General features: G+C 45.5%; 2 protein-coding genes across 2 annotated transcripts in view; one reads left to right on the top strand and one right to left on the bottom strand.

Moving 5' to 3' along the window:
* The window catches only part of LOC140418987 (uncharacterized), a 384502-nt gene that overhangs the window by 97463 nt on the left and 270983 nt on the right, over positions 1 to 16056 (top strand). The window lies entirely within an intron of this gene.
* Positions 1 to 16056, bottom strand: part of LOC140417804 (uncharacterized) — a 100328-nt gene that overhangs the window by 52256 nt on the left and 32016 nt on the right. The window contains exon 3 of the mRNA XM_072501259.1: positions 705 to 1586. Coding sequence (XP_072357360.1) covers positions 705 to 1586 — 882 coding nt within the window. The remainder of the gene's footprint in view (positions 1 to 704; positions 1587 to 16056) is intronic.

The raw sequence follows: 16056 nt of genomic DNA, 5'->3' as shown, positions 1-16056 counted from the left end.
CATTTTCATTTCATTGGCAATGCTAAATTTCCCGTTAGTGTCCAAAGATGTGCGGGTTATGGGGATAGGGTGGGGGATTGGCCTAGGTAGGGTGCTCTTTCAGAGAGTTGGTGCAGTTTTAAAGGGCTGAATGGCCTCCTTCTGCACTGTACAACTGCTATGGTTCTAAGTCATTAACATAGATCTAGATAGTTGTGGCCACAACACTGATCCCAGGGGTAGTCCATTAGTTAGTGTGTGCCAATTTGAAAATGACTCATTTATCCCAACTCACTCTTTGCTGTTAGTTACCCAGACCTCGATCTGTGTGAATATATCACCCCCAACACCATGAGCTCCTATCTTATGCAGTAACCTTCTTTGTGATACATTACTGAAAGCCTTTGGAAATCCAAACACACAACATCTACTGGTTCCCTTTATCCACCCTGCTTATTATATCCTCAAAGAACTCAAGGCTCCTCTGTCTTTTTGGAGGGGAGGATAGGGAATAGAGGGGAGAGGGAGATCCCTTCAAAAGGAACTAACTTGTGTTGGAAATATTAAAAAGACCTAACACACTGTGTGCTCAGCACAAAACTGATTTGACTTTTAACCGGAATATTCATTCCTAGAACAGGGCTGGACTTTCTTAAACTCCGAAACAAACCCTAAAGGGCAAATGGATAAACAGCAAAATTCTATCAAAACAGTTATTTGTGAGCTCGCTGGTGTCTCAGCAGGGTGGATGAGTGAGCAAATCCCTTCTGACATATGGAGCAGGTGAATGGCTTCTCCCCAGTGTGAACTCGCTGGTGTGTCAGCAGGGTTGATGACTGAGTGAATCTCTTCCCACACATGGAGCAGCCAAATGGTCTCTCCCCGCTGTGAATACGCTGGTGTTCCAGCAGGTCGGTGGACCCAGTGAATCCCTTCCCACAGACAGAACAGGTGAATGGCCTTTCCCCAGTGTGAACTCGCTGGTGTTTCAGCAGGGCTGAGGAATTAGTAAATCCCTTCCCACAAACAGAGCAGGAGAATGGTCTCTCTCCAGTGTGAATTCGCTGGTGTGTCATCAGGCGTGACGACCGACTGAATCCCTTCCCACACTCATTGCAGGTAAACGGGCTCTCTCCAGTGTGAATTCGCGGGTGTACAGTGAGGTCAGATAATTGCCTGAACCCAGTCCCACAGTCAGAGCACCTGAATGGTCTCTCGCCACTGTGAATACGTTGATGGCGCATCACTTCCCCAGAACTTTTGTACCAATTGCCACAGTCTGGGCATTTAAAAGGTCTCTCATCAGAGTGAACACGCTGGTGAGCCAACAGGTTGCAAGACAGACTGAATCCCTTCCCACACGTGGAGCAGGTGAATGGTCTTTCCCCAGTGTGACTGCGCCGATGAGTTTCCAGCTCAACTGGATATTTGAATCCCTTCCCACAGTCTCCACATGTCCATGCTTTCTCCCCGTTGTGTCTGCACTTGTGGTTCAAGAGGTCAGACAATTGGCTGAAGTCTCGTCCACACACAGAGCATGTGTTCAGCTTCTCCCAACTGCGAATGGTGCTTTCTCCTTCCATATTCAAAATCCAAAGATATTCAGGTTACGATAAATTGGGCGACTCAATCAGATCCTGTTGTGATATTTGATTCGAGTTTCCAAACTGCAAATTGTCTCTTTCTAATACCTTGTGAAATTGATTAAAACCAGAAAAAGGTGTAAGTGCAAACCTACAAAGAGACAAAGGCAGGTTGTAAAATTGAGCTGAATGAATCTGGTCATTTGTGGGGCCGACACTGGGAAAAAGTGCCCATAAAAACTGCTGTATTGTTGTAAAAACCAAACTAGTTCAGTGATGTTGTTTAGGGTAGGAAACCTGCCAAACTTGAGTTCATCCAAATTTCTGCTGCCATGCTCCCTGAACTGAATCCCACTCACTCACTCGTCACCCCTGTGCTCACTTATCTACATTGGGTCCCGGTTAAGCAACATCCTTGTTTGCAAATCTTGCTCCACCCTATTTCCAGCTACACAGCTGTTTAAATCTTGAACCACAAATAAAACAGAAACACTTACATTCAGGTACTAATAAACTGAGTTACTCTCAGGTTTTGAAGTGAATCTTCGGTGAGTTTTTCGGCTTAAAATTCTGCTTTCCTAATGTCCTGTAAAAAGTCATCACTGTCAGTCCAGGATTAAAAATTCAGAAGAGAAAAACATTTCTCTTGGTTTGAGTTTGCTGTGTGTAAATCCTCCCCTTCTAACCTCCAGTAAAAGGAGTTTCCAGAATCCATTACTGTCAGTCTAGAAGAGAAATTCGCAACATTTTCTCCTCCTGCTGACAGTACGCATGCGCACTCCTGCCCCCCCCCCCCAAAAAAAATGTCAGTCTCCCAGATGCCCCCCCCCCCCGGGATTAAACATTAGATTCTTAATTTTGTTCTGCCATCACCACAGGGTGTTTATGGAGCCTCCACGTCCATTCCGCCACCTCAATCACCCTCCTCTAATCAGCCGTTATTTACTCGTTGAGACATTTCCCATCCATTAGCAGATTGAGATCAACGAGTCAGAAATTCTCTCTCCTGGTCACTGGGACCCTGAAGCCCCGCCCACTCCACTACGTAAACAAATAGTCCCGCATGCGCACTGCTCCGGCTGAAACAAGATGCTTTTTAAACCTGGGCCTATTCTCAGGAAAAAGCCTCCGAGCTACAAACTCCGGACCTGCGGGATCATATTTGGGATTGGGGCCCATCCCGAGTGTTTATGAAGCCTCCGCTCCCTCCCCACCCTCACCTCCCGGCTCCATTCCTCCCTCCGCCCCGCCCGCTCTCTCCCATTAACAAAAACCTCTCCCGCACTCACCCGCCTCTGAGCAAGGTGACACTGCGCATGTTCCGGAGAATTCAGCACTGCGCCTGCGTATTGGCCTCTCTCAGTGAATAGGGCACATTCACCCCCGCAGGGAATGTTGGGTAACAGCAGCGCCATTGAAGTATCCAATCACTGGTTCCTCTCCTTCTCTATTTACTGATGCTGAACTGCAATTCAATGAGGGAAAATGTGAGTTGTTCATTTTGGAAGAATGAATGAGAAGGCGGATTCTTGTTTAAATGGTGAGACTGCAGAAAGCTGTAGCCCAAAGGGACTTGGGGTTCTTGTTCTTGAAGCTCAGAAAGCTAGCATACAGGAGCAGAAGGAAATAGGGAAGGCAAATGTGATGCGGGTGCTTATTCAAGGGAGATTTGGACCCCTCATTTAAGGAAAGATATATCATTGAAGGCAGTATAGAGGAGATTTACACTAATGATCCCGGGTATGGAGACGTTTCCATATGAGGAAAGATGAAACAAGTTGAGTCTGTACTCCTAGGAGTGCAGAAGTATGAGAAATGATATGACTCAAACATATAAGAGTTTTAGAGGGTTAGACAAGGTAAATATTGGGTGGATGTCCTTGAACATTTTCAGGACTGAGAGCAATAGGTTTTTAATAATTAAGGGAAATCAGGGTTAAGGAGAGAAGGCAGGAAAATGGACTTAGTGTTGGATCAGTCATTTTTTTATTAAATGGAGGAGCAGGCTTGAAAGGCTGAATGGATTACTACTGTTCCTGTTGAATATTAATTATTCTATGGAACGATACAGCACAGATGGAAACTATTTGGCCCATTATACCAGTGCTGGCTCTTTGGAAGATTCATCCAATTAATTCCACAGTCATAATAATGATAATCTTTATTATTGTCACAAGCAGGCTTACATTAACATTGCAATGAAGTTACTGTGAAAAGCCCCGTGTTGTCACATTCTGGCGCCTGTTTGGGTACACTGAGGGAGAATTCAGTATGTCCAATTCACCTAACAAGCACGTCTTTCGGGACTTGTGGGAGGAAACCGGAGCACCTGGAGCAAACCCACAAAGGCACGGGGAGATCGTGCAGACTCCGCACAGTGACCCAAGCCAGGAATTAAACCCGAATCCCTGGCGCTGTGAAGCCACAGTGCTAACTCTGTGCTAATGTGCCGCCCATTGAGTAACTATGATTAACACAAACTGATTTGACTTGATTTTTATTCAGAATTTAATTTCTTACAACAGGGTTGGAGTTTATGAACATCATAATAATAATCTTTATTATTGTCACAAGTTGGCTTATAATAACACTGCAATGAAGTTACTGTGAAAATCTCCTAGTCGCCACATTCCGGCCCCTGTTCGGGTATACAGAGGGAGAATTCAGAATGTCTAATTCACCTAATAAGCACATCTTTCGGAGTTTGTGGGAGAAACAGACCCCAATGAATATGGTTCAGTCCAGGCTGTGATTCGCAAAACAATCCAATCACTGAAGTTACTTGTGAACTTGCTGGTGCATCAGTAGGTTGGAATCTGAGTGAATCCCCTCCCATACTGGGAGCAGGTGAATGGCCTCTCCATTGTGTGAAGACGCTGCTGTACAGTGAGGTGAGACGATTGGCTGAACACAGACTTTTGAGTGGTAAGCTGCTGATTGGGCGGCACAGTAGCACAGTGGTTAGCACTGTTGCTTCACAGCTCCACGGTCCAAGGTTCGATTTCTGGCTTGAGTCACTGTCTGTACAGAGTCTGCACATTCTCCCCGTATTTCCTTGTGTTTCCTCCGGGTGCTCCGGTTTCCTCCCATAGTCCAAAGATGTGCAGGTTAGGTGGATTGGCTTGACCATTTTGAATTGCCCTTACTGTCCAAAAGGTTTAGGTGGGGTTACTGGTATACGGGGTTAGGGTGGAGGTATAGGCTTAAGTCAGGTGCACCTTCCAAGGGCCAGTGCAGACCCGATGGGCCAAATGGCCTCTTTCTGAACTGTAAATTCTATGATACAATGAGAGCATCTGAATGGTCTCTCTTAAGATCCCCAGAATCTTTATAACAATCTTCACAGTCTGGGCATTTAAATGGTCTCTCCCAGTGTGAACTCACTGGTGTCTCAGCAGATTGGAGGAATGAGCAAATCCCTTCCTACATTGGGAGAAGGTGAACAGCCTCTCCCCAGCGTGAATATGTTGGTGTGTCTATCCCTTTCCATACTCAGAGCACGTGAAAAGCGTCTGCCCAGTGTGCGTGCACCGATGAACTACTGGCTGGGATGGCTAATCAAATCCCTTCCCACAGTCCCCACATTCCCACGGTTTCTCCCCGGTGTGATTGCATTTATGTTTCGAAAGGCCAGATGATCGACTGAAGCTTCGTCCACACACAGAACACGTGTACGGTTTCTCCCCACTGTGAACGGTGCTTTTTCCTTCCAAGTTCAAAATCCGATGATATTCAGTTTACGATAAATTCGGTGAGTGTTAGATGCTGATGTGATGTTTAGTTTCTGTTTCCTAACTGTGTGAACTCGCTGGTGTAATGCTAGGTTAGTTGACCAATTGAATCCCAACCCACACACAGAGCAGGTGTATGGCCTCTCCTGAGTGTGAATTTGCTAGTGTCTCAGCAGAGTGAATGTGTGAGCAAATCCCTTCCCACACTGGGAGCAGGTGAATGGCCTCTCCCCGGTGTGACTGCGTCGATGCATTTCCAGCTGGCATGGGTAATTGAATCCCTTCTCACAATCCCCACATTTCCATGGCATCTCCCTGTCATGACTGCAATTCTGTTCCGAAAATCCAGATGATTGGCTGAAATCTTGTCCACACACAGGACACATGGTACAATTTCTTCCCGCTGTGATCGGTGCTTTTTCCTTCCATGTTCAAAATCCAATAATGTTCAGGTTACGATAAATTGGCTGTCTCCATCAGATTCTGATATCATGTTCGATGTCAGTTCCCCAATTGCAAAGCCTCCCCTTGTAATACCCTGTGAAATTGATTGAAAATAGAAAAAAGGGAGTGAGGGAGAATCCACAAAAAGGCAGGTTGTGAACTTGATCTGAATCAATCTGGTAATTTGTGGGTCCGGCAACAGGAAAATGTAACCACAAGAACTGCTGGATTGGCATAGAAACCCAACTGGTTCACCTCTATTGGAGTAGAGAGAAAGTGAAAGGGACTGTGGGAGGAAACCGGAGCACCTGAGGAAACCCCCACAGACATGGGGAGAACATCCAAACTCCACTCAGTCACCCACGGTCGGATTTGAACCCAGGTTCTAGCACTGTGAGGCAGTAGTGATATCCCCTGTGCCACCCCGTTCTTTCTTCTCTGCCGCTGCTCTGCCTCATCAGTAAGACATTGGGACAGTTTGATGGACGGTGTCTCCATTCTGAATAATGGGTAACAAGCTCCTCCCAATGGGGAGTTGGTGTTGGTTATCTACAATGTTGTAAGGGGGCTGGTTAGAGGGGCTGGTTTAGCACACTGGACTAAATCGCTGGCTTTGAAAGCAGACCAAGGCAGGCCAGCAGCACGGTTCAATTCCTGTACCAGCCTCCCTGAACAGGCGCCGGAATGTGGTGACTAGGGGCTTTTCACAGTAATTTCATTTGAAGCCCTGCTTCTTATGAGGAAAGGTTGAGGGAGCTAGGGCTTTTCTCTTTGGAACGGAGGAGGATGAGAGGCGACTTAATAGAGGTTTATAAGATAATGAGGGGGATAGATAGAGTGGACGTTCAGAGACTATTTCCTCGGGTGGATGTAGCTGTTACAAGGAGGCATAAGATTCAAGGTAGGAGATATAGGAGGGATGTCCGAGGTAGGTTCTTTACTCAGAGAGTGGTTAGGGTGTGGAATGGACTGCCTGCTGTGATAGTGGAGTCGGACACTTTAGGAACTTTCAAGCGGTTATTGGGTCGGCACATGGAGCACACCAGAATGACAGGGAGCGGGATAGCTTGATCTTGGTTTCGGACAATGCTCGGCACAACATCGAGGGCCGAAGGGCCTGTTCTGTTCTATATTCTATGTTCAAGAGAGGATTTTCAAACAGGAAACACAAACCAAATATCACATTAAGATCCAACAGTGTCACTCAATTGATCAGGACCTGAATATCCTCAGACTATAAATGTCGAATGAAAAATGTTTGTTCTGTTTGTGGGAAAATATTTCAGACATCAGTGTGACTGGAAAAGCACCGAGACACACACGCACCTGAGTGAGAGTGTTCCAGTGGACGGACTGTGGAAAGCTTTAACCAGTTACAGCCTGAAAAAACACACCATTCACTAAGGGGAGAAACCATACACGTGTTCTGTGTGAGGACCAAACTTCACTTGATTGTCTAAAGAGGAAACAGACAAAGGCACCGACTCCATGGCGATACTGTCGAAACCGTGGGGTATGATTTTCGCTTAGGGGGTTTCCAAAATGTGACAGGTCCCCTGTTCATATCCCGGACGAGCTCTGCAAAGCACTTGACTGGGAAGGTGATGGTGTAATGGTATTGTCACTGGATGAGTAATCCCGAGACCCAGCACAATTCTCTGAGAATGCGGGTTCAAACCCCACCACGGCAGATGCTTCATCGTGGCTTGTATTTGAACTTGAATCCAATAAATCCGGGGAAGCACAGTAGCACAGTGGTTAGCACAGTTGTTTCACAGCTCCACTGTCCCAGGTTCGATTCCCGCTTGGGTCACTGTCTGTGCGGAGTCTGCACGTTCTCCTCGTGTCTGCGTGGGTTTACTCCGGATGCTCCGGTTTCCCCCCAGTCCAAAGATGTGCAGGTTTGGTGGAGTGGCCATGCTAAATTACTCTTAGTGTCCAAAAGGGTTAAGTGGGGTTACTAGGTTATGGGGATAGGGTGGAGGTGTGGGCTTGAGAAGGGCGCTCTTTCCAAGGGCCAGTGCAGACTCGATGTGCCGAATGACCTGTTCTGCACTGTAAATTATGTGGTTGTGGAAGTTCGATGTTAAACAGTTTAGTGAGAATTGGGTCAAAGGAGCAAAGGCTAAGTCTCACAGACAAGATGAGCACTGAGAGAGCATGATGGGACACAGCAGGAAAAGAGGAGAAAGATATGAGTTCAGAATTTGGACAAGAAAGGTCTTCGAGGCAGTTTTACTGAGTGGTTTAGTGGAAGAGGAGCTGTAGAATCAGCTGATCGGATTGTTTCACTGGGTGAGGTTTGCCAGTACTTCCTGTTGGCTGGATCTTCCAGTTCCACAGATCTCTCGCTCTGCTGTTCCGGTTCATTGGTTGTCTCATTGGGTTCGCTGTAGGCCTCTTGGAGTCTGTGGAAAAACTCCCAGTGCCTCATTTGCCTGATGAATTCCCTGGAGCGGAGAAACTACGACATCTTCTTCGCAGCCTTCAACACGTCATCGATGAAGACCAGCATCTTGCCAAGGCCATCAACACTGTTTGCCTCCAAACAACCGCGGAACCTCAAACAAACCATTGATTGCAGCAAACTACCCAGCATTCAGGAGAACAGCGATCATGACACCACACAACCCTGCCATGCCAACCTCTGCAAGACGTGCCAGATCATCAAAATGGGTACCACCATTACACGTGAGAACTCCAGCAGTCAAGGGCATTCAACCTCTGATCTTCGGGTAAGCGTTCGGCCTTCAGGATGTGCGACAACGCAGAATGGCCGAGCAGAAACTGATGTCAAGTTCCGCACACAAGTACGGCCTCAACTGGGACCCTGGATTCATGTTACATTACATGTGCTTGCGAAATCCTACCAACTGTCCTGGCTTGAGACAATTTACACCTCTTTAACCTGTGATTATCCCTCTCTCCAGTCACACCGTATGGACCTGTAAAGACTTAATTACCTGCAAAGACATGTATTCAAAATACCATTTTGCATCATTGAATTTTTCTACATATGTGTTTGTGGAACCCACATCTTCATTCACTTGAGGAAGGAGCTGCACTCCGAAAGCTAGTGATTCGAAACAAACCTGTTGGACTTTAACCTGGTGTTGTAAGACTTCTTACTGTGCCCACCCCAGTCCAGCGCCGGCATCTCCACATCATAAATGAGAAGCATTAAATGCTTCTGCCAGTTTCGAACCAGGCACCTTTGGCGGGTTAGGTGAATGTGATAACCTCCATGCTACAGAAACAGCTGGTAGCACAGTACCAATGGACCTGTGCAACGTTCAACTGCACAGTCTTGGGAGGCCAGGTCACCTATTACATGAAGACAGCTGTTCCTTTAAAACAGATGTCTCAACTTGTAAGACCATAAGATATCAAACTTATATTGAACTTTAGCATTTGTTCAGCAAATATCTAACGGAACAATGCTCTCTGTTCAATCATTCATGCATCATTCTTATCGTCCACCAATTTTACTCAATATGTTTTGTTATTCGATGTAGAATGTCAGTATATTTATTTGTTATATATGACTTCATTTTGAATTGAATAGCTCTCGAGTCTTCACTCTGAAATATACACCATTGAATTGCAAACATGACGACCAAGAAAAGAAAGTGTTTCACTGGGTAACAGAAATCCCATGAATCATTGTCGAGTTTGACCTCAGACAGCTTTTGAACAAAGTCAAATATAGTTAAATGGAAGTTACTTGAGAATTATATGTTGCTTATATTTGACCACTCTGTGTTTTGGTGTGAAATGTTCTGCAGCCTAAATCCCGTTCATGTATAAGAAAGGAGGGGTGACAGCAAATCCGCACTGAGCCTGGATTTCCTCATCTCCCCGAGTGGCTTTTCCTGTTTCTCCATCATTAAGGCCGAATCTTTCAAAAATGTGGTTGTTAAATCTCTAACATTTCCTCTAATTCAGTTACAGTATTGTTTGTGTCTGTCTATATGAGCCGTCCAGATATGTTTCGGATGGTGATTAAAATCTTAATCTACGTCTACAAAGCCATTAAATTATTTTGTGAACTGAGCAAACTGCCAAGATCCGCACTTTGTTTTTTCATGTATGTAACGATCTGTCTGGACTGTACGCAGAACAATACTTTTCACTTTACCTCGGTACACGTGACAATAAATCCAATCCAAAGACAGTTTCTTACTCGTCTTCAAATTGAAAAGAGTCTTCTTAAAAATTATTCATTCATGGGAGGTGGGCGTCACTGGCTGGGCCAGCATTTACTGCTCATTCCAATTGCCCTTGAACTGCGTGTCTTGTGAGGCTATTTCAGAGGGCACTTACAAATCAACCACAACATTGCTGTGGATCTGGAGTCACGTGTAGGCCAGACCACATACGGAGAGCAGATTTCTTGAAGGATATTAGTGAAACAGATGAGTTTTCACAACAATCAAGTGTTATCATTAGACTTTTAATTCGAGACTTTTATTCAATTTCAGCATCTGTCATAGGCAGATTCGATCCCAGATCCCCAGAGCATTAACCTGGCTCTCTGGATTACTCGCCTAGTAGCAATACCATTACTCCAATGCCAAGCCCACATATTCTTGGCAGAATATGGTGTCTCGTGTTGTGTTCTGTGACCTTGTCTTGCAATGATTCTACAGAACTGCTGGTGAATTAGCCAGAACAATGATTTATTAATGTACACGTGGTAAGGTAATGATCAGAATGCTACACAGACTGTTATCACAGAGCTACATTAGACTCTCTTGGAACTACCCTTATGTGCGACTGGCCTTGTGTATGCCTGACAACCTTCTCCTGGTAGCCGAATGTCACCTGACTGATGCCTGATGCCAACTACTGGTGGGAGGTCACACTGCTGAGTACATGTAATATTATATACAGGCTTATCACCACATCTCGTAACTTCTTGAAATTATCGAGTAATTTATTTTTTCAAACATATTCTGATAGCTCTGCAGTTTCTGGAAACATTTTGGTTGATCGTGTTACTTTTTAAAATAAAGATCTAGTCTTTGCAATATAATTACCTAATACACCAATTCACTAATCATAATCAATGTTCACTGCTGAATAAACCTGAATTTAATTATTGTTTTTTGCGATGAAATCAATACATAGTTAATATAGAAAAGGTACAGAAGGCAAAATGGCTGCAGAAAGGCACATGTTAGAGGTATAAAAGGGCTTCCTTGACATTATTACTAAGGCCAGTGGATACACTTTGAAAATAATAATTTACGGGCAACAAGGTGGCGCAATGGTTAGCACTGCTGCCTCACGCTGCCAAGGTCCGAGGTTCGATCCCCACCCTGGGTCAGTGCCGTGTGGAGTTTGCACATTCTTCCCGTGGTTTTGATGGTCTCATCCCTACAACCCAAAGATGTGCAGGGTAGGTGGATTGGCCACGCTAAATTGTTCTTAAATTGGAAAAACTGAATTGGGTACTCTAAATTTTTTTTAATATAATGAAAATAACAATTTTAAAACTAAATGTGATTACACATGCGTTCTTACAGCTTCCTACATGACAACAGTGAATATGTTTCAAAAGTACTCCGTTGGCTTTAAAATACTTTAGGAGGTCCAGTGGTAGTGAGAGGTTTTATAGAAATGCACATTTGTTCTAATTGTCTGCAAACGAGGATATATTACACTTGGTGTCCTCACCAATTTATTGATAAAGGTTGAGTCTTAATTTTGTGTAATAACCACGTCATTGACACCATTTTGAATACTCTGTGAACCTCCAGAAACACCATATGCACAATTATTTGCATATGTTGCAAAACACAGCGAGTTGTTGTGATTTGGAATGCGCTGTCTATAATTGGTGCTGGAATCTCATTGGACTGTAACTTCCAAAAGGGAATTTGGTACATTCTGAAAAAGAAAACAAAATAGTCGAACTCTGGGATTAAATGGGTCGCTGTACAAAGAGCTGGCACGGGAAAAATGGGCCAAATAGACTCCTCTGTGCTCTAGCAGCCTTGTGTACATGTAAAGTGAGTGGTAACAACCTGGAACCTACTGCCTATGAGGGAGGAGATGCAGAGATGATGGAAGGATTTCAATAGGAAATTGGACAGACGCTGAGAGAAATAAATCCACAGGGATTCGGGGAAAGAACGGGGCAATGGGCAAACTGGCTTCCTCCACAGGGAGCCGACACGGTCCCAAAGGGCTGAATGGCCCCATTCCCCACCCTCCAGATGCTGTGACCTCAGGGGAGAAATTCAGCTGCTCCAGTCTCTCAAACTAACTGGAGTCCCTCATCTCTGGTGCCATTCTTGTAAATGTCCTCTGCACCCTCTCTAAGAACTTCACATCTTTCCTAAAGTGTGGAGCCCATATATAGGGTTCCATTCTGGAGGGATAGAATTGAAAAGTACGGAGGAAATTTTCAACTTGTTTAAAACGATGGTTAGACTACACTGGGAGCTCTGTCAACATTGATGATCTTCATTTAGAAAAAGAAAATAGAGGCACTGGATAAGGTGCAACAAAGATTCATAATGTACAGAACTGAGAGCATTTAACACTCAGGAAAGGCCGGGGCTGCTTTTTTCTGGAAAAGAGAAGACTGATGGGTGACCTGATGGAAGTCTCTCAAATTATGAAGGGATTCAATAATTCAATAGGAATTTCAATAGAAACGTCTTTACCCGCGAGTGGTGATAATGTGGAACTCGTTACCACAGCGAGTGGTTGAGGTGAACAGCATGAATCCATTGAACGTAAAGCTAGATACATACATGAGGGAGGAAGGAATAGAAGGAGATGCTGATGGGAGGGGGGGGGGGAAGATATAGAGGGGGGCGGGAGATATAGAGGGGTGAGTGGAGGATCATGTGGAGCATAAATACTGACACGGACCATCAGCTGGTATGGGAATTTAACCTGTGGTGTTGGTGTCACTCAGCACAAACCAGCCATCCAGCCAACTGAGCTAACCGATCCCCGTGTAAATCTGTAATAATTCCATAAATATTAGTGATTGCTGTCTCCCACCATACTATTTAATGTAGTTTCCCAGTGCACCTCAGATAACTCGCCCTCTCATACCCTAATAATTTTCTTCTGTGAGAAGCACCAAGATAAATTAAACAAAAGAACCATGTAACCACCACAGCCCATCTTCATGGCAATGTGGCATGATTCTGGGGGTTTCCAAACAGAAATGGTAATGAAACATCTTCTAACCTCCAAACACCCTTTCACTCTTTGATCCTTGTGAAATATGAAACCAGATATTCGCAAGAAGGCTCAGAGAGAATCAGACCATTGGAGACGAAGCCATGAGGCCAGCCAGTCCAGCAGAAAGAAACCCTCTGACCATCCCCCAACAGAATGAACAAAATGCAGTCCTGGGTGTAATTGAGAACAGAAACAATACAGAAGAATCCAATCCCTGTAATCAGTTGTGAACTTCTTGGTGTCTCAGGAAGTGCGATGAATTACAAAATCCCTTCGCACATTGAGAGCAGGTGAACGGCCTCTCCCCAGTATGAACTCCCAGGTGTGATTGCAGATGGCATAACCGAGTGAATCGCGCAAATAGAGGTGAACAACTTTGAGTTATGGGGGTGACACCCACGCAGACACTTGGAGAACGTGTCTCCACACGGACAGTGACCTGGGGCCAGGATTGAACACTGGTCCTCAGCTCCGTGAGACCGCAGTGCTAACCACTGCATCACCTAACGATTTAGGAGGGAACAAAATGCAATATCTCCAAATTTGCAGATGACACAAGTTGCTTGGGAGGGTGAGCTGTGAGGAGGTTGCACAGATCCTTCAGTGTGATTTGGACAAGTTGAGTGAGTGGACAAATGAATGGCAGATACAGTATAATTTGGAGAAACGCGAGGTTATCCACTTTGGTACCAAAAACAAGAAGGCAGGCTAATATCTGAATTGTCATAACTTAGGAGAGGGGAATGTGCACTGAGAGCTGGGTATCCTCATACACGTCACTGAAGGTAAACATGCAGCTACAGCAGGCAGTAAGGAAGGCAAATGATATGCTAGCCTTCATTGCGAGAGGATTCGAGTACAGCAGCAGGAATATCCTGCTGTCATTATACAGGGCCTTGGCGAGGCCATACCTGGAATATTGTGTGCAGTTTTGGTCTCCTTATCTGAGGAAGGATGTTCTTGCTCTAGAGGGAGTGCAGCGAAGGTTTATCAGACTGATACCTGGGATGGTGGGACTGACGTATGAGATTGAATCAGTTAGGATTGTATTCGCTGGAGTACAGAAGAATGGGGGGGGGGGGGGGGGGGGGGGATCTCATAGAAACCTATAATATCCTAACAGGACTTGACATGGTAGATGCAGGAAAAAAAATTCCGATGGTGGGAGTGTACAGAATGAGAGGTCCCAGTCTGAGGATATGGGGTAGACCATTTAGGACAGAGATGAGTAATTTCTTCATCAGAGAGTGGTGAGCTTGTGGAATTTGTTACCACAGGAAATAGTTGAGGCCAATACATTGTATGTTTTCAGGAAACAGTTAGATATAGCACTTAGAGCGAAGGGAATCAAAGGATATAGAGGGGAAATCGGGATTAAGTTATTAAGTTGGATGATAAGGCCATATATAATGAATGGCAGAGTAGGAGCGAAGGGCCAAATGGCCACTTCCTGCTCCTAATTTCTATGTTTCTATGTAATCCGTTCCCACACTGAGAGCAGGTGAACGGCCTCCCCCCAGTCTGAACTCGCTGGTGTGTCTGCAGACTGGATAACTGTGTGAATCCATTCCCACAGAGGGAGCAGGTAAATGGCTTCTCTCCAGTGTGAACTCGCTGGTGTGTCTGCAGGATAAGCTGGCACCCCTGATGTTGGAGATATTTGAGAGGCGATAGGGAAGGGGTTGTTACCACAAACTTTGGAGCAGGCATCGGTTTCCCTGTTGCTTAAAAAGATAAGGATCCGACGGAGTGTGGGTTGTCTAAGCCCATATCACTTTTAAACGTGAACGCAAAGGTATTAGCGAAGATACTGGCAGGCAGGCAGGAGGAATGCCTCCTGAAGGTGATAGGTGAAGATCAGACGGGGTTTGTGTGAGGGAGGCAGCTCTTTTCAAACGTTAAGAGGGTATTGAACGTGGTCATGGCATCAGCGGAGGGGAAGGAAACAGAGGTGGATGTGGCAGTGGACGCTGAGAAAGCGTTTGACCAAGTACAATGGGGGCACTTGATAGCAGTTCTGGAGTGGTTTGGGATTGGTCCACGATTTGTAGACTGGGTAAAGCTACTGTATGAGGAGCCGGGGCCGGTGTCCGCACAAAAAACATCAGCTCGAGATACTTTTCTCTCACCGTGGGACTAGGCAGGGATGTCCTATGTCCCCCCTGCTGTTTGCACTCGCGATTGAGCCGTTGGCCATCGCAAAATCGCCGTTGGCCATCGCGTTAAGAGGTTTGGGGTATGGAAAGGGATAGTGCGGGGGGGGGGGGGGGTGCTGAATAGCGCATAGGGTGCCCTTGTATGCTGATGACTTGTTATTATATGTGTTGGAACCGAGTGTGTCAAGAGGGGGAATATTGGAGCTGCTTCGGGTGTTTGGGTTTTCTCGGGGTACAAATTAAATAGAGACAAAAGTGAGTATTTTGTGGTGTTTCGGCCGGTGGTGTGGGCAGGGGTGGGGGGCCTGCCATTCCGTAGGGCAGGGGTTCACTTTAGATATCTGGGTGTGCCGGTTGCTCGGGATTGGGGGGGGGGGATCACTGGAGGGTTGCTTAAAATGAACATGTTGCCGCAATTTCTGTTTATTGTCCAATGCCTGCCGATTTTCGTGCCAAAAGCATTTTTGGAGAGTTTTAAGGAATAATTTCCTACAAATGGAAACATCTTCTTCATGTCCACTCTACCCAGGCCTCGCAGTATCCTGTAAGATTTAATAAGATACCCCCATATCCTTCTAAACTCCAACGAGTACAGACCCAGTGTCCTCAACTGTTCCTCATACGACAAGCTCTTCATTCCAGGGATCATTCTTGTAAACCTCCTCTGGACCTTTTACAAGCCCAACACATCCCTCCTTAGATTTGGGGACCAAAACTGCTCATAATACTCCAAATGGGGTCTGATCAGAGCCTTATTCAGCCTCAGAATTACATCCCTGGTCTTGTAGTCTAGCCCTCTTGACATGAGGCATTTGCCTTCCTAACTGCCGACTGAACCTGCACGTTAACCTTTTAAAAACAATTTAGAGTACCCAATTCATTTTTTCCAATTAAGGGGAAGTTTAGCGTGGCCAATCCACCTACCCTGCACATCTTTGGGTTGTGGGGGCGAAACCC

Source organism: Scyliorhinus torazame, chromosome 5, assembly GCF_047496885.1.
Source record: "Scyliorhinus torazame isolate Kashiwa2021f chromosome 5, sScyTor2.1, whole genome shotgun sequence".
NCBI classification, from domain to species: domain Eukaryota; kingdom Metazoa; phylum Chordata; class Chondrichthyes; order Carcharhiniformes; family Scyliorhinidae; genus Scyliorhinus; species Scyliorhinus torazame.
This window is presented reverse-complemented; position numbering and strand designations above follow the sequence as displayed.